The following is a 24,945-nucleotide window of genomic DNA, read 5'->3' on the forward strand; positions in this document are numbered from 1 at the left end:
CCAGCATGTAGCCAGTTGATGTGTAGACCTCTGGGATTGCGGACTCGCTTCTCTTCATTATTTTGACAAGGCCTTTGGAAATGTCTCTTTTGATGAGCACAATCCTGACTGATTCTGATTAGTCAGTCAGTCTTTCCATTATGTAAATGTATATTTGCATCTAATGAGGTGAATGAACATACAACCCAAAACCATTTCCCTACACACGGGGGGAAGGGTAACACTCCACAGAGTCAATAAACATACTGATCTCATAGCCTCAAGGCCTTGAATTTGATCAAGAAGTGCAGAATTGATATCACAAATTTTATTGTAAAAAATGTACAAAGCTAAAAACAGAAAATTTGTTGGTGCCTCAAACCAGACAAAAAATGGAGAGATCAGACATAAAATGGAGAAACGGCAGCTCAAAATACTCAGGAAGTAATTCAGGATATTCAGTTTGATGTATATATATCTATTAATATTATTGCATAAGGTATATCTGTAGAGCTTACCTCCACACCTACAAAAACACACCCGTATAATTACAAATGCTCAATCAGTGGCGGACAAAAAAGTATGTATATCCGTATTATTGCATAAAGTGTGTCTGTAGAGCTTTGATACCTCCACAGCTACAAAAGCCCACCTATATAATTACAAATGCTCCATCAGTAGCAGATAATAGACTCGTATATATGTCATAATGTTGTCGCATATGGTATGGCTGCAGAGCTTAAATATAACAACTACAAAAGCCTACCCATATAATTATTCAAAAAAAGTTAGCCTAGAAAGCAAACAGCTTCAAAGATAAATCATCCAAAAAGAGAAAAAAGCTATGCTTAAAAAGTGATAATCTTTATTAGGACATAATTAAAACCATGAATATAAAATTCACAATGATTAAAAAGTGAGGGCACTACAAAAAATTACACATCAAGGGTAATAAGCACAGAAAAGTACAAATATGTGTATGCAAAAAATGCTGAAACCAATGCTAAGTAATTACAAATGCTCCATTAATACCGGACAGAAAAGTGCTTGTGCAAATATTTAAGGTGCCTATGGTAGCGTCCAGACAGCCCAGAAATACAGACTGTCATGTAAGTGAAACAACTCCTTAGTTAGTGAACATGAGCCCATCCAGCTCTACAGATACACGTTATGCAATAATATTAATAGATATATATATACATCAAATTGAATATCCTGAATTGTTTCCTGAGTGTATTGAGCTGCCGTTTCTCCATTTTTTTGTCTGATCTCTCCATTTTTTGGCTGGTTTGAGGCACCAACAAATTTTCTGTTTTTATCTTTGTACATTTTTTTCAATAAAATTTGTGATATCAATTCTGTGTAAGACACTTCTTGATCAAATTCATGGCCCTGAGGCTATGAGATCAGTATGTTTATCTAATGAGGTGGCCTATGTTAAGCCCAGGCTGTACATGATGCAGGGTGCACAGGCAAATAATCGTCTCCTAATATGAACATCCCGTCTTCCTTTACAATGTTTTTTCTAGGTGCTTTATTTTCTGCTTATCGGGAGGTCTTGTTTTCTCCTGCACAGCCCTGATTATCGCTCACGAGTGTCGTTCTGCATCAGGAGCATTTGGCTGCGGTACAATGATGCCTGCAGTGAATTCGGCTTCGCTTCTTAGCGCCTTCTCTTAACCCTTTCCACACATATTATATCCGCATCACTGGCACAATTGCCGTTCACCGTCTTCTTCTTCTGGCTTCTGTTGAGTTCTGGTGACGAGGGCTCGAAAATGTTAAAATTACATAGTTTTGATTTTTTTTTTTTTCTCTGTGACCTTTTCAGCGTTACGACCTTGTGCTTAAAATCAAGAAAATGGCCTATTGATGAAATCACTAGCCATAGTGTGCCGGATGGATCTGTGTGAATGATGTTCTTTGGTATTCTCATCATTCACAGGATACATCTTGGGTTTTGCCTTGTGTTGCTGTTTAGGTAGTTTTAGTTTAATATTGTTTGTAAACCTCTGGTCTGTGAGATGGACATAAGGACATCCATCCATCCAATCCATCATTATGAAGTCTTAGATTTACTATCTTCCATAGTGGATGATTTTTTTTATTTTATCTTCAGTGTTGTATTGAAGGGGTTGCCCAATGACATCTACTCTTATAATACATGCCCAATGGTGCCACATACTATTATGGAAAGTGTGCGTGGGAGCCACCTTTCCACCTTGCAGAGGAACACAAGGCCTGAACATGGAGAGTGGTTCTGCCATGGAGATTTACAGAAGAGGCTTCGTAAACAGTCATCGACGCAACCAGACCTCCCATTCTTCTTGTGGCTGCCATGCTACAAATGTAGCACATTTAGCTTAACACACCATCAGGGCTGTGGAGTCAGTAAGCCAAATCGACGACGCCTCAATTTCCATGACACCTACTCCAACTCCACCACTCTGACTTCGACTCCCTCATACTGGGGCTGTGGAGTCGGTAAGCAAAACCTCCTATTCCAACTCCTCAATTTCTATGACACCGACTCCAACTCCGACTCCACCAAAATGGGCTCTGACTCTACGACTCCGACTCCATAGCCCTGCATACCGTGCATCACCTATACCATGATGCCGAAAAATATTGTTGCGGAAAACTAAAGCTTGATACTTGAAACCTCATATTCAATGTTGCGTGTTCTGTTAGTTAATTAATGTGTCAAGTTTGTTTGTTTTTTATATCCGAATACCTACCTGCTTTGGCGTTATGTGTCAAGTTACAAAATGCTGCCATAGATTGCTATGAAAAGTGTTCATAGATATCCAATATCCTATTGACTCCTGGAGGTCAAACCACTGGGACATTATAAAAAAAAAAAAAATGTTTTTCCAGTTTTAGCTATTTCATTTGTTGAAATGGCTGCAGAAAGAAAGTGTATAGTAAAGTCTTCCAGTATATTACTTTCTAGGAGCTCTAATTTGATATGACTCCCTCGATAATAACCAAAGAAATCCAACACAATTGGCTTTTATTAGGAGGACATGTAGCTAGCTAGTCATATCCTGCATTGATATGATTAATGACTGGTCATGAAATGTGTTTTCTCTAGTTTGGTTCTAATTGTATCAGGGCTGTGGAGTCAGTCCGTATTGCTCCTAAAATATATAATACATTGGGTGCAGCAGAACAATGCAGGATGGGCTGTAAAGGTTTTCATAAGAATTTGGGAAAGTTCTGAAATGTCCTATAAATGTCTGTTTTGTTCCTGATCCAAGGATCTCTGCTTTTAGTTGAGATGAACCTGTGAAGCATGTATGAGGGAGTCGGAGTCAGGGAAATTGAGTCTGAATCGGAGGTTTGGCTTACCAACTCCACAGGACTGAATTGTAGAAATAGTTGTAAGATATTGTATAGTAAGGTCCACCAGCGTATGACTTTTTAGGAGCTCTGACTTGAGTAATGGCTTCCTCAAAAATACTCAGCTTAAAAAAAATCGAACACTATTGACATCTATCCGAAGGAGATGTGATTGACTAGTTTGTTAGGTCTGTCATCGATACGATTGGTAACTGGTCATCAAACAAGTATATTTTCTCTAGTTTGGTTTTAGTTTCCTGTTTCATGAATCCTAGATCCTGATGGCCGGTACGACTGACCCATGTTCTTTTTCAGGTTGTAGGTATATCAGTCAGGCCGCAGCTAAAAAGAACGTTGATTTTGAGTATGAAGCTCCATTAATGAAGACCGAAGTTCCAGGACCAAGATCAAGAGTAAGTGAAAAGACTGGTTGTTTGCATGATGTGCAGCTTGGAGGCAAGGTTTCTCCTCGTGGAAACCACCAGCTGATGTAGGGAGTCTTATATGCCAGGCAATGCTCCCTGAGAATAATGGTATGCAGATTATGGTATATCTTGTCTAGAAAAAACAAAAGGGTTTACTGAAGGAATCTATAGTAATTAGAAAGGAAATATACCGTAGGCAGAGCTGGGAGATTCTCAAGCCCTTGGCAGCTACACCAACCTGTAGTCATCAAAGTGTATCATGATTTGCTATGGTTAATGTCACCTTCCTCAGCTAATTCACCATATATATTGCAGATTGTTATTAATTCAGATCTCCAAAAAAGGTTTATGATAAGAGGGATTTTCCACCAAAGAATTGTGTTGCATTTCTATAAGTTATGCCATAATTTTGATTTCTGGAGGGGTAACTGCTAGGAGCCAACAGGCCACACTCCTGCTTGACTTCAGATAAAGGAACCGTCGGTCAAGCAGGAGGAGGCGGTGAATAGAGCTGAGTGACAGAGGCATCAGCTCTACCATAGCCCATCAGTATTATTTCCATATCAATTCAAACACTGATTTCTCAGTAAGGAAGGAACAGACTGGCCATGTAAAGGTATTGTTGGAGTTGGGTTTGAAAGAGCTACATGCGCTTATAATAGTTTGGGGGATGAAATCCTACTGACCGTTCCCTTTAAGCTTCTATACACTCAATTCATTAGGAGATCCCATAATCAATACTCTGGGGTTAAGACCCGTGAGTTGCTGAAGGACATACTGCCTTCAACATTCTGAGGTTCCATATCTATAAAGTCTCTAATGTTTTTTACCTTAATTTTTAGGAGCTCATCAAACAGTTGAACGGTATCCAGGTAAGTAGGAATAGAAGGTCTCCTGCGACTTCATTGATGCACAGAATTTAAAGTTTTACTCAAACCTATAAATATGAAAGATATTGAATTATAATTTGTACCTTAGTAGATAATTTGTGGATTGAATCCATTATCACCGATGGCGTCCTCTGCCATACTTGGTGTGAATCAGTTGGCATTCAGCTTCTACCTGATTGGGGCTCCACTTGCTTTTTTGTCTTTTGGATGTAGACTTGATAAAATGTGAATGTAGATAATGATTTTATTTTCCTAGAATGCTGATGCCGTGAACTTTTTCTGCAATTATGAAGACAGTCGTGGAAATTATCTTGTTGATGTAGATGGCAACCGAATGCTGGATCTGTATTCCCAAATATCGTCCATTCCTATTGGTATGTGACATCTGGTATTTTCCTTTTTTTGGTTTATTTTTTCATTCTATGTTTTCAAATTTGTCAATTCTTGGCACATTCCTTAGTGAGGAGAAGCAAACTCCCCGCAGCGGGAGCCAAAGAAATGTATTAATATCCTAATGGCAAAACGGCTCTGCATTACAAAGCCGTTAGAAGAAGACACTTTAGATACGTTAATTATCAGGATGTTATTCTCGATTTTCATTCTTTCACCTGATTAGGAAAGTAATGATGATGACTGTAACAGAGGCTGACAGATGACATTAGCCTTCTAAGAAATCCTATTTAATCGGTAGTGCTGAAAATGGAAATTATTCTTCATATATTACTGTAAAAAAAGAAAATGGGACAAAATAATAGAGAAACTTAAATCTTTGATAAAGACTGCATCAGATGTTCTATTACATCCAAAACCATTTTGGTAAGTTAACTGATTCTCTAGATTAAAATTAAAAGGGTTCATCCCTCAACTATTTCCCCCAAAAAAACAAGTTCTCCCCTAACTGTAAGAGTTCAGGTAACTTGCTGATCACTGGAGGATCCAATGGTTGTTGGACTTCCTTTCCCGTAGATAGTGGAGAACTTGATTTTTTTTTAGGGGAATAGCGTTTCATGGACATAATCCCAAGATCAAGTTTTCAGTAGAGCAAGGTAGTTGGACATGTTCGACTTCCCCTCCATTCATTGTGCATGAGTCTGCCGGAGAATGTTGTGCGCTGTACTCTGCAGTCTTCAGTAGGCCCAATGAAATGAATCCCTCTACTCCGTCATTATGACTGTGGTTGGAAGATATGATTGGTATAATAAGGGTGCATGGCTTCTGAAGAAATGGGAACGGTGCAGAATGTCTGGGAACAACCTACAGTGGGGCAAAAAAGTATTTAGTCAGTCAGCAATAGTGCAAGTTCCACCACTTAAAAAGATGAGAGGCGTCTGTAATTTACATCATAGGTAGACCTCAACTATGGGAGACAAACTGAGAAAAAAAAATCCAGAAAATCACATTGTCTGTTTTTTTTTCCTTTTATTTGCATATTATGGTGGAAAATAAGTATTTGGTCAGAAACAAGCAATCAAGATTTCTGGCTCTCACAGACCTGTAACTTCTTCTTTAAGAGTCTCCTCTTTCCTCCACTCATTACCTGTAGTAATGGCACCTGTTTAAACTTGTTATCAGTATAAAAAGACACCTGTGCACACCCTCAAACAGTCTGACTCCAAACTCCACTATGGTGAAGACCAAAGAGCTGTCAAAGGACACCAGAAACAAAATTGTAGCCCTGCACCAGGCTGGGAAGACAGAATCTGCAATAGCCAACCAGCTTGGAGTGAAGAAATCAACTGTGGGAGCAATAATTAGAAAATGGAAGACATACAAGACCACTGATAATCTCCCTCGATCTGGTGCTCCACGCAAAATCCCACCCCGTGGGGTCAGAATGATCACAAGAACGGTGAGCAAAAATCCCAGAACCACGCGGGGGGACCTAGTGAATGAACTGCAGAGAGCTGGGACCAATGTAACAAGGCCTACCATAAGTAACACACTACGCCACCATGGACTCAGATCCTGCAGTGCCAGACGTGTCCCACTGCTTAAGCCTGTACATGTCCGGGCCCGTCTGAAGTTTGCTAGAGAGCATTTGGATGATCCAGAAGAGTTTTGGGAGAATGTCCTATGGTCTGATGAAACCAAACTGGAACTGTTTGGTAGAAACACAACTTGTCGTGTTTGGAGGAAAAAGAATACTGAGTTGCATCCATCAAACACCATACCTACTGTAAAGCATGGTGGTGGAAACATCATGCTTTGGGGCTGTTTCTCTGCAAAGGGGCCAGGACGACTGATCCGGGTACATGAAAGAATGAATGGGGCCATGTATCGTGAGATTTTGAGTGCAAACCTCCTTCCATCAGCAAGGGCATTGATGATGAAACGTGGCTGGGTCTTTCAACATGACAATGATCCAAAGCACACCGCCAGGGCAACAAAGGAGTGGCTTCGTAAGAAGCATTTCAAGGTCCTGGAGTGGCCTAGCCAGTTTCCAGATCTCAACCCTATAGAAAACCTTTGGAGGGAGTTGAAAGTCTGTGTTGCCAAGCGAAAAGCCAAAAACATCACTGCTCTAGAGGAGATCTGCATGGAGGAATGGGCCAACATACCAACAACAGTGTGTGGCAACCTTGTGAAGACTTACAGAAAACGTTTGACCTCTGTCATTGCCAACAAAGGATACATCACAAAGTATTGAGATGAAATTTTGTTTCTGACCAAATACTTATTTTCCACCATAATATGCAAATAAAAGGAAAAAAAAACAGACAATGTGATTTTCTGGATTTTTTTTCTCAGTTTGTCTCCCATAGTTGAGGTCTACCTATGATGTAAATTACAGACGCCTCTCATCTTTTTAAGTGGTGGAACTTGCACTATTGCTGACTGACTAAATACTTTTTTGCCCCACTGTATAAGTTCTTGTTTCACTGGTTCAATGCACTCCTTACGATTTCTCTAAAGCGGCCAAAGCCATTAATGGCCCGATTCTCCAATGCTTATCGCCAATGCTTACGGAAGGCAGAGATGTGCACATTGTCTTATAGAATAAAAATGGTTGTCGGGGTTAATTATTTTTCTCCTCAAACTGTAAAGTAATGTACAGATGACTGATTTTATGGTAGCATCCTGCTCCCAGTCATCAATATTCAAAGACTTGCAGAGTTGGGAATTATTGGCAACCGGAAAACAAAGCTTTCACACTAGAAAAACCAGTCCTATGCTCAGGGTATTTAGAGATGCGGAACTGATTATTTCACATGGATGTCACATTATGGTAGTGAGCTGACCATCAGGAGCACATTCAGTAACCGTTAAGTATGCCGGGTAAGAAGGAGCTGAATTTGGATGTGTTCCAGAAATACAAATAATCAAGATGCAAATCCCTGTATGAAGATCTCCGGCTTCACTCGTGGTTTCGGTTGTGAGTGGTTTTTGCTGCAGAGATGACTGCTGGGCAGCAGCTTTTTACAGGAGATTCATGCTTGGACAACCTTCTATGTTACAAAGTGATTTGCAAGCAGACGTTCACCTGTTCCAATAAGGTCTCGCTCTGCTCTCCTAAAAATAAGCCCTAGCCATGGTGCACCAAATCCTTATCATCTAGGCCTAGCCCAAGACAGAAAAGGAAGCAAGAGCTGCTAATACAATTGAGACTTATGAAGAATGCAAATGCACTCACAAAATCCGAAGTGGAGAAAGGATTCTCTCAATGCGGGGGCTTCCGATCCGCATCTGTTTTCAGAGGAGAGACAAGCCGCAGGTCAGAAGATGGAGATCCCAACTCATCCGCTCTTTTCAATTTCTTTATTATAACTTTTCCATATGTAAGAAAAAAAAAAATACAATCAAATTGAGCTCCCATCTTGTGAACTGAGGCCTGTCTGTGGCCACTTGTGAACATAGAAATTACACATTTTCCCACTCCAGCTCTCCTTGCTATTTGCACCTTGAAGACCACAATTCTAGCATTCCAGACACCTCCAGTCCCCACCTGTTCTCATCCGCTCCGCCGCCGATTCCCTTCCGCGCCTCAATGAATAGTAAAGATTATGACATCATTAGCATATCCCTTACTTAGGAGCAGGATTCCAAGGCCAAAAAGAAAAACCAGGAGTTTAAGTGCCAGCACCAGAAATGTGTGTCATCACCTGCAGCAGGAGGACTGAGATTGAGAACCAGCCTCCTATAGGAACAGCCTGAGATCAGAGATATTGACAAAGTTATTGTGCTCCTGAGACACTTTGATGTTCCCTCATGTTGGCCTCTTCATTGCGTTGCCAACGATGTCGCCAGACCAATCTCTAGTTATCATTTGCATGCAAAACTCATGTCAAGCAAATGCCTGTAGATGGTTTGTGTGCACACTGTTTTGCACCTTGGTCTTGTTATGTGTTGTCTCATTTCACTTGCAGTACAGAATGGATCACAACGATCCATTCTTCGATGGTGATGAGACCACATGGGCATCTCCATAAGGAGGGTTAAAGAGGGAATCTCGCACCAATTCTACACCCAGAATTGTGGTGTACAGCAGCCGGACCCCTCTAGTCTTCATTCCAGGTAGAGTAGCATCTCGGCATTACATTCATTTTGTGGTGGAACTAGGGGTACGGCCAGTTCCCCAAAGCCTCAGGAGCCATTTTTCAACACCCACATCATCAGGCCCAATGTTGCTACCATCGCCTACAGCGTCCCCAGACTTGTCTCTGTTCGAGCACATCTGGAATGTCATTTGTCAGCAATTGCACAAGGAGCTGCCAACAGCGGATCGTGATGATTTCCCCAAGCGCATTCATCTCGGCAGAACATTCCTCAAACAACCATTATTCACCTCATTCATAGCAGCCAAGACGTGTAGTTCTGCACGTGGTTCTCATACTCAAGACTGAATAAATGCAGATGTTTTTGAAAATTTTTTTTTTTTTTTCCCCATTTTATTCACCATCTGTATGCAGTGAACATGTCTGTCCATCCTGTGAAATCCTTAATTTCACCTCTTTATTTTCATGGTGTTGCAATTTCAAATTTGAGGAGTGTATTTTGCCTGTATATCCTGCAACCTTATAAAAAAAAAATCTGGCATATTGTACATAAAGGCGCCGTCAATAGCCGGTGAATGGGAATAAAGCTCTTCATATCCCATCTGCTTGGCATTTTAAAAATGAGCTGATTTGCATAGACTTGTACAACAAACACTTGACAATAAGGATGGCGCTGTAAGAACTCCGCGTGGCTTCCTGCTATTTTATTTATTGATTTCCAATGTACTTCAGAAGTCTGCACGGGGGGATGAATAATATATCGCTGTAAATTTAGGGACATAACATTGCTTTGGCGATAGATAGTTCTGGTATAAAGAGCTCTCACTTTTCTTTTCTCTTTTGGATATTCATATAATTGTTGCTTCTTTTTTCCCCGCAGTATTTAGGGCCTAATGTTTGTTGTTTTCATATGGTATGATATCAGCCAAGAGCCGGACCCTAGTGATGTGTCACTTACTGGGCTGTGTTGTTGTTTCAATACAATCAGTGTTTTATCTGCAGGAGTTTATTACTACAAGACTAGGTGTCTCATGCCATGTAGTCCCATTAGTCTGTGTAAATCCATTCTTTGACATATGCCTGCAACAGCCGCTGGTGGAATCATAATCTCCCTGTCATCAGCGCGACCAGGTGACAATTAGAGTTGTATTCAGCACCTGCTGTGTACCTCTGTGTAAAATAATTAAATTGAAAAAAAAAAAATGTTGTGGGCTCCCGCATAATTTTCATAACCAGCAGAGGGAAAGTACACATCTGGGGACTGATGTTATTAATCTGGAAAAAGGGGCAATATCCCATAAGGTTCCCGGGCTATTAATAACAGCGCAGAGCTGTTTGATTAGAATTTACTGGTGAATTTACGGAGGACCACAGAAAAAAAGACATAGGGTCCCCCTTATAAATTCAAACCAGCAAAGGGTGAGCTAGACAGCTGAGGGTTGATATTAATAGCTTAGGAAGGGGCCAGAGATGGCACATCCATAAGATGCGCCAAATCTGGCACTTAGCTTCACTCTTCCCACTTGCCAGGGTGCGGTGACAAGTGGGGTAATATTTGTAGGGTTGATGTCGGTTGGGAACCTTTTGGGATATTGTCCCCTTTCCCAGATTAGTAACATCAGCCCCCAATCTTGGGCTTTCCCTTGGGTGGTTATCAAAATTACGCAGGAGCCCACCCATTCTTTTTAATATAATTATTTATTTTACACAGCATGTGCTGAATACAACTCCCATCATTGTCACTTGTTTGCGCTGCTCTCAGGGAGACCAAGTGACAATGATGTGCCTGATGCTGAAGGCAGCTCTCCTGGGATCAGCATGACCAGGTGCTTTTACCAGTTGCCGGAATGGGTATCACGGACACAAGGACGGCACACGGATGTGACACATGGACAGCAAGCTGATAACGGGTGGCACATGGACCATGGATCTCACTAGTCCCCCATAAGGACATGTGTTGGGGGACTAAGGCTGGTTTCACATTAGCGCATTTTCAGCGCGCGCACGGCCGGGGGTAGCTCCGCCCCCGAGCCGGCTCTCTGCCTGGCGTGCCCGCCCCTTGCTTGTAGCGCCGCCTACTAGCGGACAGCGGCGCCTGCGATCGGCGCACCCTATCTTTAGCATAGGGTGCGCAGATCGTGCGCAGGCCGTGCGCTAGTTGCGCTTTGACCTGCGCTGCGCACTTTTGACGGTGCGCCGTGCGCGCCAAAATCCGAAAAGTTTGATTTTGGCGCGCACGGCGCACCGTCAAAAGTGCGCAGCGCAGGTCAAAGCGCAACTAGCGCACGGCCTGCGCACGATCGGCGCACCCTATGCTAAAGATAGGGTGCGCCGATCGCAGGCGCCGCTGTCCGCTAGGAGGCGGCGCTACAAGGAAGGGGCGGGCACGCCGGGCAGAGAGCCGGCTCAGGGGCGGAGCTACCCCCGGCCGTGCACGCGCTGAAAATGCGCTAATGTGAAACCAGCCTAAGGCTGTATTCACATGTAGCGTAATTACTGTTTGGTGGTTTTTTGCTACTTTTTATCCATATGTTTTCTGCAGGTGTCCACACACAAATACACAATAAAGCAAAGTTCCTATGTAGTGTCCCAGCAAAGTGGATGTGATTTCATGAACACTTTTGCCAGCTGTTTGTATTTTATTGCATCCTTCTCTACTAGAAAAACTTATTAAGAACACTGCTTGAAATCTGCATCAAATATAGAGGAAATCGCAACAATCAGAGAAAGTGGTCATTGCGAGTAATGGTGCGGACAGCTGCAGAAAATAACGCCGAGAGATCCAGTATTTATAATTGTGGTTTTTGCTTAGTTTCTTCCCCTTTTATTTGATGCTTTTTTGAAAATTTGAAGCGTCATTTTTTTTAATGCTTTTTTTTTTTCAGATTTTAATTTGCATTTAAAAAGCGCAACTGTGCTATTTATTTATTTTTTTCAGGCTCTCCATAGAGGGAGACAAAAAGCACCAAAATACGCACAATTCCACCTTCTTCTTTAAATGCACAGTGGGCATGAGTTTTTATTAAATTCTGTCCATTTTGCTCAGGCAAATAAACGCAGCAGATACTCTCTGTAAAAAACGGAGCTGAAAATCTGAAAATGCGCAGTATTGACGCTACGTGTGTACACGGCCTAATACACAGGCGGCGTGGAAGCACCCCGTTTCTCTGCTGATAATCTGCACAGAAGGGAAAACGCATGGCGGTACTCGACCTACTCTACGCGGTCTCTTTTATTTCATATTAATCAGATTTTTTAACATTTATTTTTAAAGCTTCTGCGTAGAAAACCCATTTAGGTGAAATAACGACGTTTTCTCATTCTGGATGGCGGATGGCGTTGCATGGTGCATTATTCATCGTCGTTCTCGCTTCCATTCGCTATATATGCTCTTGCTAATAAACCTCTACATAGGCCTCGGACACATTCATCAAATTCGATGATTAAACCGGCCGCCTGCTGCAGAAAGATACGATTCAGGGGGCCGTTAACGTGCGGCAGAAGTCAGGATCTAGGAGTTACAATTGCTGACTTCTATTTTGAGGAAGCAAAACTTAATCTCATCTGATCACACCGAACAATGGTCGTAATGTAGAATATTCCTAATATTGTAGATCCAATATATACAAATGTATATTTGTATATTACAAATCTACTATACTTTTGTCGGCACTGCCCCATAGCATAACAATAGAGCCGAGTGCTATCTGTTAAAAAAACATTGCACTGTGCCCTGCGAGGATTCTCCAGTGCTGCAGCGGGCGTGTGACTGTAAGCACGTGATTTGCATGCATGCGGTCACATGCCTACTAGCGTGGCCTCTCAAGTATATTAAGTGAGGTCAGACACGTCTAGTCGGAATGTGGCAAGAAGGATGAAAATCCCATACATCACACCACTGCCAGCGCCGTCACTCTATGTCTGGACAACCCCTTTAAGTTGGTCAGATCAAACTAGGGCGAGTACATTACCAATTGAAATCAAAGTAAAGTGCCGTATTTAAAATACAGACTAAAATGTTTTCATACTTTACTATTAACAAACTAACAAAAATAGACTGCATTTCTATAAAATGGGTATTAAAACACCATTAAAGCGGTGCAAATATTACTTTGATGACATAACGAAATGTAAAGCTGGTTAACTACGATATCCACAATATCTCTCAAAAGTGTCTGTACATTTAGTGCTGAAGCCCTGGCCTTAACAGGGTTAAATTTCTCCATGATCATGGATTCTCCCTGGTAAATGAAATCTGATGCAGCAGTAATCCAGCCTGGTGGCGGTCAGTGGCCTCGCCTAGTGCTCAGTAAAATGATTTATTATCTGTCACCGTATGTGTGCAATCTCTAGATGTCACTTTGTTTTATTTCTGCTCAGGAGACTCCGTGTACGTATAATATAATACCATTAACACCTCTATTTATTTATTATTAAACTTGGAAACAATTAACTTAATTAAACCACGTCTGAACACTACAAAATAGTTACGGAAATTACACTACAAAATGTGGTCCTCATTCAGTGACAACTTTTTTTTTTTTTTTTTTGCTTGTCTCTTGTACTCCTGCATCGGATCATCATCTCTTACAATTGTCCAACAATTATCTGCAAGCATTGATGGATTCCATTTTCCTTGATATTTTTTTCCCCATAGCTGAAATATCTGGATGAAATCTCTCACCGTGCTCATCACTCACTGATAGGCGGTTTAGTGTGAAAAAGTCTAGGTACGAATGTAAGAAGTGAAGCTTTAAGGACATGTTACAGCCCAGATCCTTATGTTTTGAGGCTCTCCATGCTTGAGTCCTGCCTGTCACACAGCCACGACACATGCAGCTGTGGAGCTGATCAGCCGGAGCGATCCAGGAAGCTGGGTTCCCTCTGCAGCTTATTCAGTAAGCGCTATAGAATGCTAAATAAGCCCTGACCCGATCAAATTCGCTCATCTCTCGTCATGACTAATTATAACCTCCTCTGGATCTTGAAAATTATAGCCAATTGGCAAATTTAAGCATCATATTTGTTTTGAGCACCACAAAATAAGTTGAGTTCAACGGTTTTAGTCTCTGAACCAATTTGGCTGTAGAACATTTCCTTTATAAACTGCATGCAAGTGCTCATGGAAGAGTTAAAGCTGTTTTGAAGGGAAAGGATGGACACTCCATTTGTTGTGTAGTCATAAAAATGTGTGTGAATGTACCATATTTTTCAGATAAGATGCTCTTTTTTCCTCCAAATTTGGGGGGAAAATGTGGGTGCGTCTTATAATGCGGATATACTGTACCTTACTGGTACCGCCGCTGCAGGCTGGGATGAGGGGGTGTCGGCGCTGATGCCCGGTGCCACTGCGGGGGCTCTGCCGACATTTTGTGAAAGGCCAGAGCCCCCACAGTTCCATGGTTCCCTGTGCGGTGGACCTTGGGGAAAATGGCCGCCGCGGGTGGCGCAGATGGAGATCTCGGCACCAAGATCTCATCTCCTCTCCTGAGATCTTGGTGCCAAGATATCCATCTGCGCATGCGCTGCTCCCGGTGGCCATTTTCCTGGATTCCACCGCACAGGAAACCATGGAACTGCGGGGGCTCTGACTTTTCACAAAATGTCGGCAGAGCCCCGCAGCATCAGACACCCGCAGCATCAGACACCCGCAGCAGCACCGCCAAACCCCCCCGCAATACCGGACACCTGCAGCAGTGTGCCGCACATTGGAACAGACCCTCATCCCAGCCTGCAGCATCACCCCCTCCTGCTTCCTCCAGCAGCGACCCTGGGTCTCCACTTCACTGCAGCCACCACCCCCGTAAGCAACAAGACGCATGGCTTATAGGAAGCACCACCAAGAAAGAGACACACACACATTTACAATTTTGATTACTGTTCAACAGAAAAAATATTAAAAAAAATAGTGAAAATGGCAAGGATAAAAATGATGATATTCCTAGAAAAATTGGAAAATTATTTAACCATAGGGACATGTTAATCCAAAGTGTGTCCTGAAACAATCATCACAGGTGTCTACAAACCTGTATTTTGATACAGGAAAGATGTATATCTTTGTACCGTGTTAGCCAGTAGATAGAAGAATATTCAGAATTGAGAGTCCTAAGTCTTTGATACCTTTTAATGTGTAACTGAAAAGATGGTAACAAATTGCAAGCTTTTGAGACTACTCAGGTCTCTTCATCAGGCATAGACTAATACAACATCTGAAGAATCACATATTTATGCACAGCACAGAAATAATGTAATAGATAAGACAAGTGACGTGAAGCAGAACGATCATTATGGGAGAGGGATAAACATAAATATTGGACCAGTTCATAGATAAGGAGTGTAAGTTTTATTGTCCTTTGATTGGGGTCTCCTAATGTGTTGTGATGCCCCCACAAGGTCTTAGGAGCAAATTCCTTAATTGATGTAAAAAGACATAAATCCATGCGACACATTCATTCCCGCATTGAGAGTGTCAAGGGTCGTATGGTGCTGTGATCAGGCATACAAAAATGTTTTGCCACAGGTAGATCCATTCTTTTTTTCTCATTGTGTGACGAGAATTCATCCTTGTTCTAAGCTTTTGCCCTGTCTCCCCCACATACAGACCCCCAGTTGGACATTTAGTACAAATAATTAAGTACTCCACACTAGATGTAATGCAGCTGAAAGTACCTGGGATCTTGTAGTCCTAATGTGAATTGGGGATCTTTATCTTGTCCGTGGTCATTATAAATGGTCAGGTTTTAATTTTTTTCCTTTCCATTTAAACCTGTCCATTTATAATGACCAAGGACAAGATAAAGACCTTTTTGAATCGGGGCTACCATCCAAGAACAATTCAAAACCAAATTACAAGAGCCGCCCGAATACCATCCATGTTTCCAGACCGCTCCAGTACTGTGTTTTAGGCAGCCCCCAAATCTAAGAAGCATCATTGTCCGAAGCTCCCTGTCCCCCCCAACAGCTGCAGGAACCTTTCCTTGCAACCAGAAAAAAATGTAAAACCTGTCCATTTATAATGACCACGGACAAGATAAAGATCCCCAACTCACATCAGGACTACAAGATCCAAGATACTTTCAGCTGCATCACAACTAATGTGGTGTACTTAATTATTTGGACTAAATGTCCAACTGGGGCTCTGTATGTGGGGGAGACCGTGCAAAAACTGAGAACAAGGATGAATTCTCATCGTCACACAATAAGAGAAAAAAGAATGGATCTACCTGTGGCAAAACATTTTTGTATGCCTGATCACAGCACCATAGATATGAAATTACTGGTATTGAAAGGTAACTTCACATCTCAGAGAGAGAGAAGAGTCTGGGAGTGCAAGCTCATGACGACCTTTGACACGCTCAATGCAGAAATGAATGTGTCGCATGGATTTATTTCTTTTTAAATCAATTTTAGGAATTTGCTCCTAAGACCTTGTGGGGGCATCGCAACACATTAGGAGACTCCAATCAAAGGATAATAAAACTTTCACTCCTTATCTATGAACTAGTCCAATAATTATGTTTATCCCTCTCCCATAATGATAGTTCTGCTTTACGTCACTTGTCTTATCTATTGCTTTTTTTTCTGTGCTGTGCATAAATATGTGATTCTTCAGATTTTGTATTAGTCAATGCCTGATGAAGAGACCTGAGTAGTCTGGAAAGCTTGCAATGTGTTACCATCTTTTCAGTTAGCCGTTAAAAGGCATCAACCTCTGAGGACTCTCAATTCTGAATATTCTTCTACAAACCTCAGTCAGTCTGCCTAATTAACCCCTTCCTGACATCCGACGTACTATCCCGTCCATGGGACTCGGGCCCCTATGCCCATGGACGGGATAGTACGTCTACCGCGATCAGCGGCGCCCACGTGGTGAGCGCCGCTGATCGCGGCCGGGTGTCAGCTGATTATCACAGCTGACACCCGGCACAATGTGTCAGGGGCGGTCACGGACCGCCCCCGACACGTTAACCCCTTGCACACCGCGATCAAACACGATCGCGGTGTACCGGGAGTTAAAGGGAAGCATCGGCAGGGAGGGGGCTCCCTCCGTGCTTCCCTGAGCCCCCCATGGCAGCGCAATGTGCAGCGCTGCTGCGGGGGCTCCTTTCCTCCAGGCCCCCGAATCCAAGATGGCGACGGGGGCCTTCGGGGGCCTGCAGGAAGCTGACTTCCTCAGTGCCTGCAAAGCGCAGGCAAGAGGAAGTCTTCAATGCCTGTGACAGATTGCTGATCTGTCACAGTGATCTGTGATGTGACAGATCAGCGATCTGTCACAGGACAGTGATGTCCCACCTAGGACTATGTAATAAAGTAAAAAAAAAAATAAAAAAAAGTGTAAAAATAATTTTAAAAAAATCGCCAAATAAATTAGTAAAAAAAAAAAAAATATTCCCCAATATTTTCATTTTTTGAAAATAAAAAACCCCCAAAACAATAAAAGTACACATATTAGGTATCGCCGCGTCCGTAATGACCCGCCCTATAAAACTGTCCCATTAGTTAACCCCTTTAGCGAACCCCTTAAAAAATACAAATAAAAAACGAAGCAAAAAATGATTTATTATCATACCGCCAAACAAAAAGTGTAATAACGCGCGATCAAAAAGACGCATATAAATAACCATGGTACCGCTGAAAACGTCATCTTGTCCCGCAAAAAACGAGCCGCCACACAGCATCATCAGCGAAAAAATAAAAAAGTTATAGCTCGCAGAATAAAGCGATGCAAAAATAATTATTTTTTATATAAAATAGTTATCATTGCATAAAACCGACAAAACATAAAAAAACTACCTAAATGAGGTATCGCTGTAACCGTACTGACCCGAAGAATAAAACCGCTTTATCAATTTTACCGCACGCGGAACGGTGTAAACGCACTCCCCCAAAAGAAATACATAAAACGCTGGTTTTTGTTCATTCTGCGTCCCAAAAATCGGAATAAAAAGCGATCAAAAAATGTCACGTGCCCGAAAATGGTACCAATAAAAACGTCAACTGGTCCCGCAAAAAATAAGACCTCACATGACTCGGTGTGTCAAAATACGGAAAAATTATAGCTCTCAATATGTGGTGATGCAAAAACTATTTTTACAATGAAAAGCGTCTTTTAGCGTGCGACAGCTGCCAAAAATAAAAACCGCCATAAATAGTAAATCAAACCCCCCGTTATCACCCCCTTAGTTAGGGAAAAATAATAAAATTAAAAAAATGTATTTATTTCCATTTTTCCATTAGGGTTAGGGCTAGGGTTAGGGTTAGGGCTAGTGTTAGGGCTTGGGTTAGGGTTAGGGCTAGGGCTGAGATTAGGGTTAGGGGTGTGTTGGGGTTCGGGTTGGAGTTAGAATTGGGGGTTTCCACTGTTTGGGCACATCAGGGGCTCTCCAAATGCAACATTGCGTCTGATCTCAATTCCAGCCAATTCTGAGTTGAAAAAGTCATATGGTGCTCCTTCCCTTCCAAGCTCTGCCATGTGCCCAAACAGTGTTTTACCCCCACATGTAGGGTATCAGCCTACTCAGGACAAATTGCAAAACAATTTTTGGGGTCCAATTTCTCCTGTTACCCTTAGCAAAATAAAAAATTGGGGGCAAAAATATCATTTTTGTGGAAAAAAATGATTTTTTTATTTTCACGTCCGAGCGTTTTAAACTTCTGTGAAGCACTTGGGGGTTCAAAATGCTCACCACACATCTAGATAAGTTCCGTGGGGGGGTCTAGTGTCCAAAATGGGGTCACTTGTGGGGAGTTTCAATAGTTTAGGTACATCAGGGGCTCTCCAAACGCACATGACACCCGCAGACCATTCCATCAAAGTCTGCATTCCAAAATGGCACTGCTTCCCTTCCGAGCCCCGACGTGTGTCCATACGGTAGTTTTCTCCCACATATAGGGTGTCAGCGTACTCATGACAAATTGGACAACAACTTTTGGGGTTCAATTTCTCCTGTTACCCTTGGGAAAATAAAAAAATTGGGGACTATTTGATCATGTTTGTGGAAAAAATACGATTTTTTTATTTTCATGCCCGGGCATTATAAACTTCTGTGAAGCCCTTGGGGGTTCAAAGTGCTCACCACACATCTAGATAAGTTCCTTAGGGGTTCTCGTTTCCAAAATGGGGTCATTTGTGGGGGGTTTCCACTGTTTAGGTACATTAGGGGCTCTCCAAAGGCAACATGACACCCGCAGACCATTCCATCAATGTCTGCATTCCAAAACGTCACTACTTCCCTTCCGAGCCCTGACGTGTGTCCATACAGTAGTTTTCTCCCACATATGGGGTGTCAGCTTACTCAGGACAAATTGGACAACAACTTTTGGGGTTCAATTTCTCCTGCTACCCTTAGGAAAATAAAAAAATTGGGGACTAATTGATCATGTTTGTGGAAAAAATACGATTTTTTTATTTTCATGCCCTGGCATTATAAACTTCTGTGAAGCCCTTGGGGGTTCAAAGTGCTCACCACACATCTAGATAAGTTCCTTAGGGGGTCTAGTTTCCAAAATGGTGTCATTTGTGGGGGGGTTTCCACTGTTTAGGTACATCAGGGGTTTTCCAATCGCGACATGGTGTCCGATCTCAATTCCAGCCAAAAACGTCAAATGGCGCTGCTTCCCTTCCGAGCTCTGCCATGCGCCCAAATAGTGGTTTACCCCCACATGTGGGGTATCAGCGTACTCAGGACAAATTGCACAATAACTTTTAGGGTGCTGTTACCCTTGGAAAAATAAGAATTGAGGGTGAAAAGATCATTTTTGTGGAAAAAATATGATTTTTTAATTGTACGGCTTTATGTTATAAACTTCTGTAAAGCCCTTGGGGGTTCAAAGTTCTCACCACACATCTAGATAAGTTCCCTAGGGGGTCTAGTTTCCAAAATGGTGTCATTTGTGGGGGGTTTCCACTGTTTTGGTACATCAGGGGTTTTCCAATCGCGACATGATGTCCGATCTCAATTCCAGCCAAAAATGTCAAATGGCGCTGCTTCCCTTCCGAGCTCTGCCATGCGCCCAAATAGTGGTTTACCCCCACATGTGGGGTATCAGCATACTCAGGACAAATTTCACAATAACTTTTAGGGTGCTGTTACCCTTGGAAAAATAAGAATTGAGGGTGAAAAGATCATTTTTGTGGAAAAAAATATGATTTTTTAATTGTACCGCTGTACGTTATAAACTTCTGTAAAGCCCTTCAGGGTTCAAAGTTCTCACCACATATCTAGATAAGTTCCTTGGGGGGGTCTAGTTTCCAAAATGGGGTCACTTGTACGGGGTTTCCACTGTTTAGGTACATCAGGGACTCTCCAAACGTGACATGGCGTCCGATCTGAATTCCAGCCAATTTTGCATTGAAAAAGTCAAACGGCGCTCCTTCCATTCTGAGCTCTGCCATGCGCCGAAACAGTCGTTCCCCCCCACAAATCAGGTATCAGCGTACTCAGGACAAATTGCACAATAACTTTTGCAGTCCAATTTCTCCTGTTACCCTTGGTAAAATAAAAAAAATTGAACCTGAAGTATTTTTTTTGTGAAAAAAAGTTAGATGTTCATTTTTTTTAAAATATTCAAAAAAAATTCCTGTGACGCACCTAAAGGGTTAATAAACTTCTTGAATGTGGTTTTGAGCACCTTAAGGGGTGCAGTTTTTAGAACGGTGTCACTTTTGGGTATTTTCTATCATATAGACCCCTCAAATTGACTTCAAATGTGATGTGGTCCTAAAAATAAAATGGTGTTGTAAAAATGAGAAATCGCTGGTCAACTTTTAACCCTTATAACTTCCTAACAAAAAAAAATTTTGGTTCCAAAATTGTGCTGATGTAAAGTAAACATGTGGGAAATGTTAGTTATCAAGTTTTTTGTGTGCCGTATCTCTGTGATTTAAGGGCATAAAAATTCAAAGTTGGAAAATTGCGACATTTTCAAAATTTTTGCCAAATTTCCGTTTTTTTCACAAATAAACGCAAGTTATTTGAATGAAATTTTACCACTAACATGAAGTACAATATGTCACGAGAAAACAATGTCAGAATCACCGGGATCCATGGAAGCGTTCCAGAGTTATGACCTCATAAAGGGACAGTGGTCAGAATTGTAAAAATTGGCCCGGTCATGAACGTGCAAACCACCCTTGGGGGGGTGAAGGGGTTAAAGAGTGAAAAGTAGTTACTGTGCTGTTTGTTACAATGTTGTGTATCACAATGAATATGGACGAAAGAAACCTATAGCATGTGTATATGCACACGCTCACGCACGGGTGTATGCATATATAAATTTGTTAACGTGGTTAATTTTCTATGTATTGTATTTTTCAGGTTATAACCATCCAGCCCTAATAAAAATAATGCAACAGCCACAAAACCTGGTAAATCTTCACCACTTTTATGTGACAATGTGTTAAGTGAATGATTATCATCTTGGTTCTTTGTCAAGGTTATCATCTGATTGTATTAATATTCAGCACACATGCCACATAAATGAGATCTGATGGGACTGGATGCAGTGTAATCCAACCATATCCTATAACATGTAGGGCAAGAAAATAATTAAAAATAGTACCCAGCTGCATTTAAAGGTATCATTCCATGTATTTAACTTGGTTTTATTTAGAAGATAGAGCAGAATAGGTGTTTTTTTTATTTCTTTTTTATATGGTTTATTTTTAAAAGCTGAAAACAGATTGTATAGTTGCACTCGAGTACTGAGATTTCTTTATAGCAGGATGTGTGCGATTATGGATCTGAAGTGACAGAAATATTTCATAGACCTCTGCAGTGGTCAGTAATTGATGGTGTGTAGTCCACTCATGGCCGGGGAATTTCAAAAGCGCTACATGCACAGCCTGCCTGTATAGTGTAAAATGGTTCAATCCTGCCTTATCTAGGCTTCCAGCAATACAACACAGCTGTCACTAATGTTCCCAATCATTTATGATAATGAAATGACTCTGCTGACTCTGACTGATTCTGTATAGTAAAGCTGACAGGCAAGACCTTGAAAACTATACACGTTACAGTGAGCAGAGTGGGAAAAAAAATAAAAATTTTGAAGATTTTTTTTTTTTTGTTTGGATAGCCACCTAAAAACATATTAAAACCTGTTTTAAATAAATAACTTTGCAATGAAAGATTCCCTTTTAATTATTTGTCAGGATGTTTAGAGATAATTGTAAAAACAAGTAGAATATTTCCTAAGTTGTCTCATATTATATTTCTTGATTGTCGGATTTTGCACTTGCCTTCCCTGCAGTTATTATATGCACACGGTTCCAATACAGTTTTTAATAACCGAGAACTTTTTATATCATTTTGTCATGCTGTGCAAAATATTCTTACAAAGGCGATACTCGCTAATAGAACTCCATATTCATGTCACACCAGGCAGCCGTTTTGTCTTTAATATATGCTCCACTGAAAGAGCCGTGTATTAGAGCAGGAACACCGATGATTGCACAGTAACAGGGAGCAAGAGGACTGGGGGATCTCACTCTTATGGAGAAACAAATGCTCTACCTGATCATAAAGAATACCTCCAGTGCCCACACACAAAAATGTAAAATGTCCTTTAGCTTAAATATATACAGTGGGTACGGAAAGTATTCAGACCACTTTAAATTTTTCACTGTTTCATTGCAGCCATTTGGTAAATTCAGAAAAGTTCATTTTTTTTTCTCATTAATGTACACTCTGCACCCCATCTTGACTGAAAAAATAAAACAAATGTAGAAATCTTTGCAAATTTATTAAAAGAAAAACTGAAATATCACATGGTCATAAGTATTCAGACCCTTTGCTCAGTATTGAGTAGAAGCACCCTTTTGAGCTAGTACAGAAATGAGTCTTCTTGGGAATGATGCAACAAGAGTTTTTCCCACCTGGATTTGGGGATCCTCTGCCATTCTTCCTTGCAGATTCTCTCCAGTTCCGTCAGGATGGATGGTGAACGTTGGTGGACAGACATTTTCAGATCTCTCCAGAGATGCTCAATTGGGTTTAGGTCAGGGCTCTGGCTGGGCCAGTCAAGAATGGTGCAGAGTTGTTCTGAAGCCACTCCTTTGTTATTTTAGTTGTGCGCTTAAGGTCATTGCCTTGTTGGAAGGTGAGCACGGTGGCTCAGTGGTTAGCACAGGAGCCTTGCAGCGCTGGGGTCCTTGGTTCAAATCCCACCAAGGACAACATCTGCAAAGAGTTTGTATGTTCTCGCCGTGTTTGCGTGCGTTTCCACCGGGTTTTCCGGTTTCTTCCCACATTCCAAAGACATACTGATAGGGAATTTAGATTGTGATCCCCATCGGGGACAGTGCCAATGTCGTAAAGCGCTGTGGAATTAATGGCTCTAATAAATGAGTAAAATAATAATAACCTTCGGCCAAGTCTGAGGTCCAGAGCACTGAAGAGGTTTTCATCCAGGATATCTCTGTACTTGGCCGCATTCATGTTTCCTTCAATGGCAACCAGTCGTCCTGTCCCTGCAGCTGAAAAACACCCCCATAGCATGATGCTGCCACCACCATGTTTCACTGTTGGAGTTGTATTGGGCAGGTGATGAGCAGTGCCTGGTTTTCTTCACACATACCGCTTAGAATTATCACCAAAAAGTCCTATCTTCGTCTCATCAGACGAGAGAATCTTATTTCTCATAGTCTGGGAGTCCTTCATGTGTTTTTTAGCAAACTCTATGCGGGCTTTCATATATCTTGCGCTGAGGAGAGGCTTCCGTCGGGCCACTCTGCCATAAAGGCCCGACTGGTGGAGGGCTGCAGTGATAGTTGACTTGGTGGAACTTTCTCCCTTCTCCCTACTGCATCTGTGGAGCTCAGCCACAGTGATCTTGGGGTGATTCTTAATCTCTCCCTCACCAAGGCTCCTTCTCCCACGATTGCTCAGTGTGGCTGGAAGGCCAGGTCTAGGAAGACTTCTGATTGTCCCAAACTTCTTCCATTTATGGATTATGGAGGCCATTGTGCTTTTAGAAACTTTGAGTACTGCAGAAATTCTTTTGTAACCTTGGCCAGATCTGTGCCTTGCCACAATTCTGTCTCTGAGCTCCTTGGCCAGCTCCTTTGACCTCATGATTCTCATTTGGTCTGACATGAGCTGTGAGGTCTTATATAGACAGGTGTGTGCCTTTACAAATCAAGTCCTATCAGTTTAATTAAACACAGCTGGACTCCAATGAAGAAGTAGAACCATCTCAAGGAGGATCACAAGGAAATGACCAGCATGTGACTTAAATATGGGTGTCTGAGCAAAGGGTCTGAATACTTATGACCTTGTCATATTTGAGGTTTCCTTTTTTAATAAATTTGCAAAAATTTTTAAATTTCTGGGTTTTTTTCAGTCAAGATCGGGTGCAGAGTGTACATTAATGAGAAAAAAAAATGAATTTATTTGAATTTACCAAATGACTGCAATGAAACAGAGTGAAAAATTTAAAGGGGTCTGAATTCTTTCCGTACCCATTGTATAATTTATGTAGAAATAAATACTTACCATCACAGAAGAATACACTTTCATAAATATTTTCCACCAGTGACTGCACTGCATCTCAAAATGCTCAATTAGATGCTTAGAAACGCATCACATACATTATATGCATATAGCAGACATCACTTACACTATATACACTACCGTTCAAAGTTTGGGGTCACCCAGACAATTTTGTGTTTTCCATGAAAACTCATACTTTTATTAATCTAATGGGTTGCCAAATGAATTTATAATCTAGTCCAGACATTGACAAGGTTCGAAAAAAAAGATTTGAAATAATTTTTCCTTCCAACTTTGCTTTCGTCACAGAATGCTCCCTTTGCAG

The 24,945-nt window shown here is 41.6% G+C and overlaps 1 protein-coding gene across 5 annotated transcripts in view; it reads left to right on the plus strand.

Moving 5' to 3' along the window:
- ABAT (4-aminobutyrate aminotransferase) overlaps window positions 1-24,945 on the plus strand; it is a 144,627-nt gene that overhangs the window by 73,286 nt on the left and 46,396 nt on the right. For all 5 annotated transcript variants that reach the window (XM_073542809.1, XM_073542805.1, XM_073542807.1 and 2 more), the window contains 4 exons: window positions 3,637-3,734; window positions 4,589-4,618; window positions 4,893-5,010; window positions 21,447-21,496. In XM_073542809.1, coding sequence (XP_073398910.1) covers window positions 3,637-3,734; window positions 4,589-4,618; window positions 4,893-5,010; window positions 21,447-21,496 — 296 coding nt within the window. The remainder of the gene's footprint in view (window positions 1-3,636; window positions 3,735-4,588; window positions 4,619-4,892; window positions 5,011-21,446; window positions 21,497-24,945) is intronic.

Source organism: Dendrobates tinctorius, unplaced genomic scaffold (genome assembly GCF_039654945.1).
Source record: "Dendrobates tinctorius isolate UK_male_01 unplaced genomic scaffold, ASM3965494v1 ptg000129l, whole genome shotgun sequence".
Taxonomy (NCBI): domain Eukaryota; kingdom Metazoa; phylum Chordata; class Amphibia; order Anura; family Dendrobatidae; genus Dendrobates; species Dendrobates tinctorius.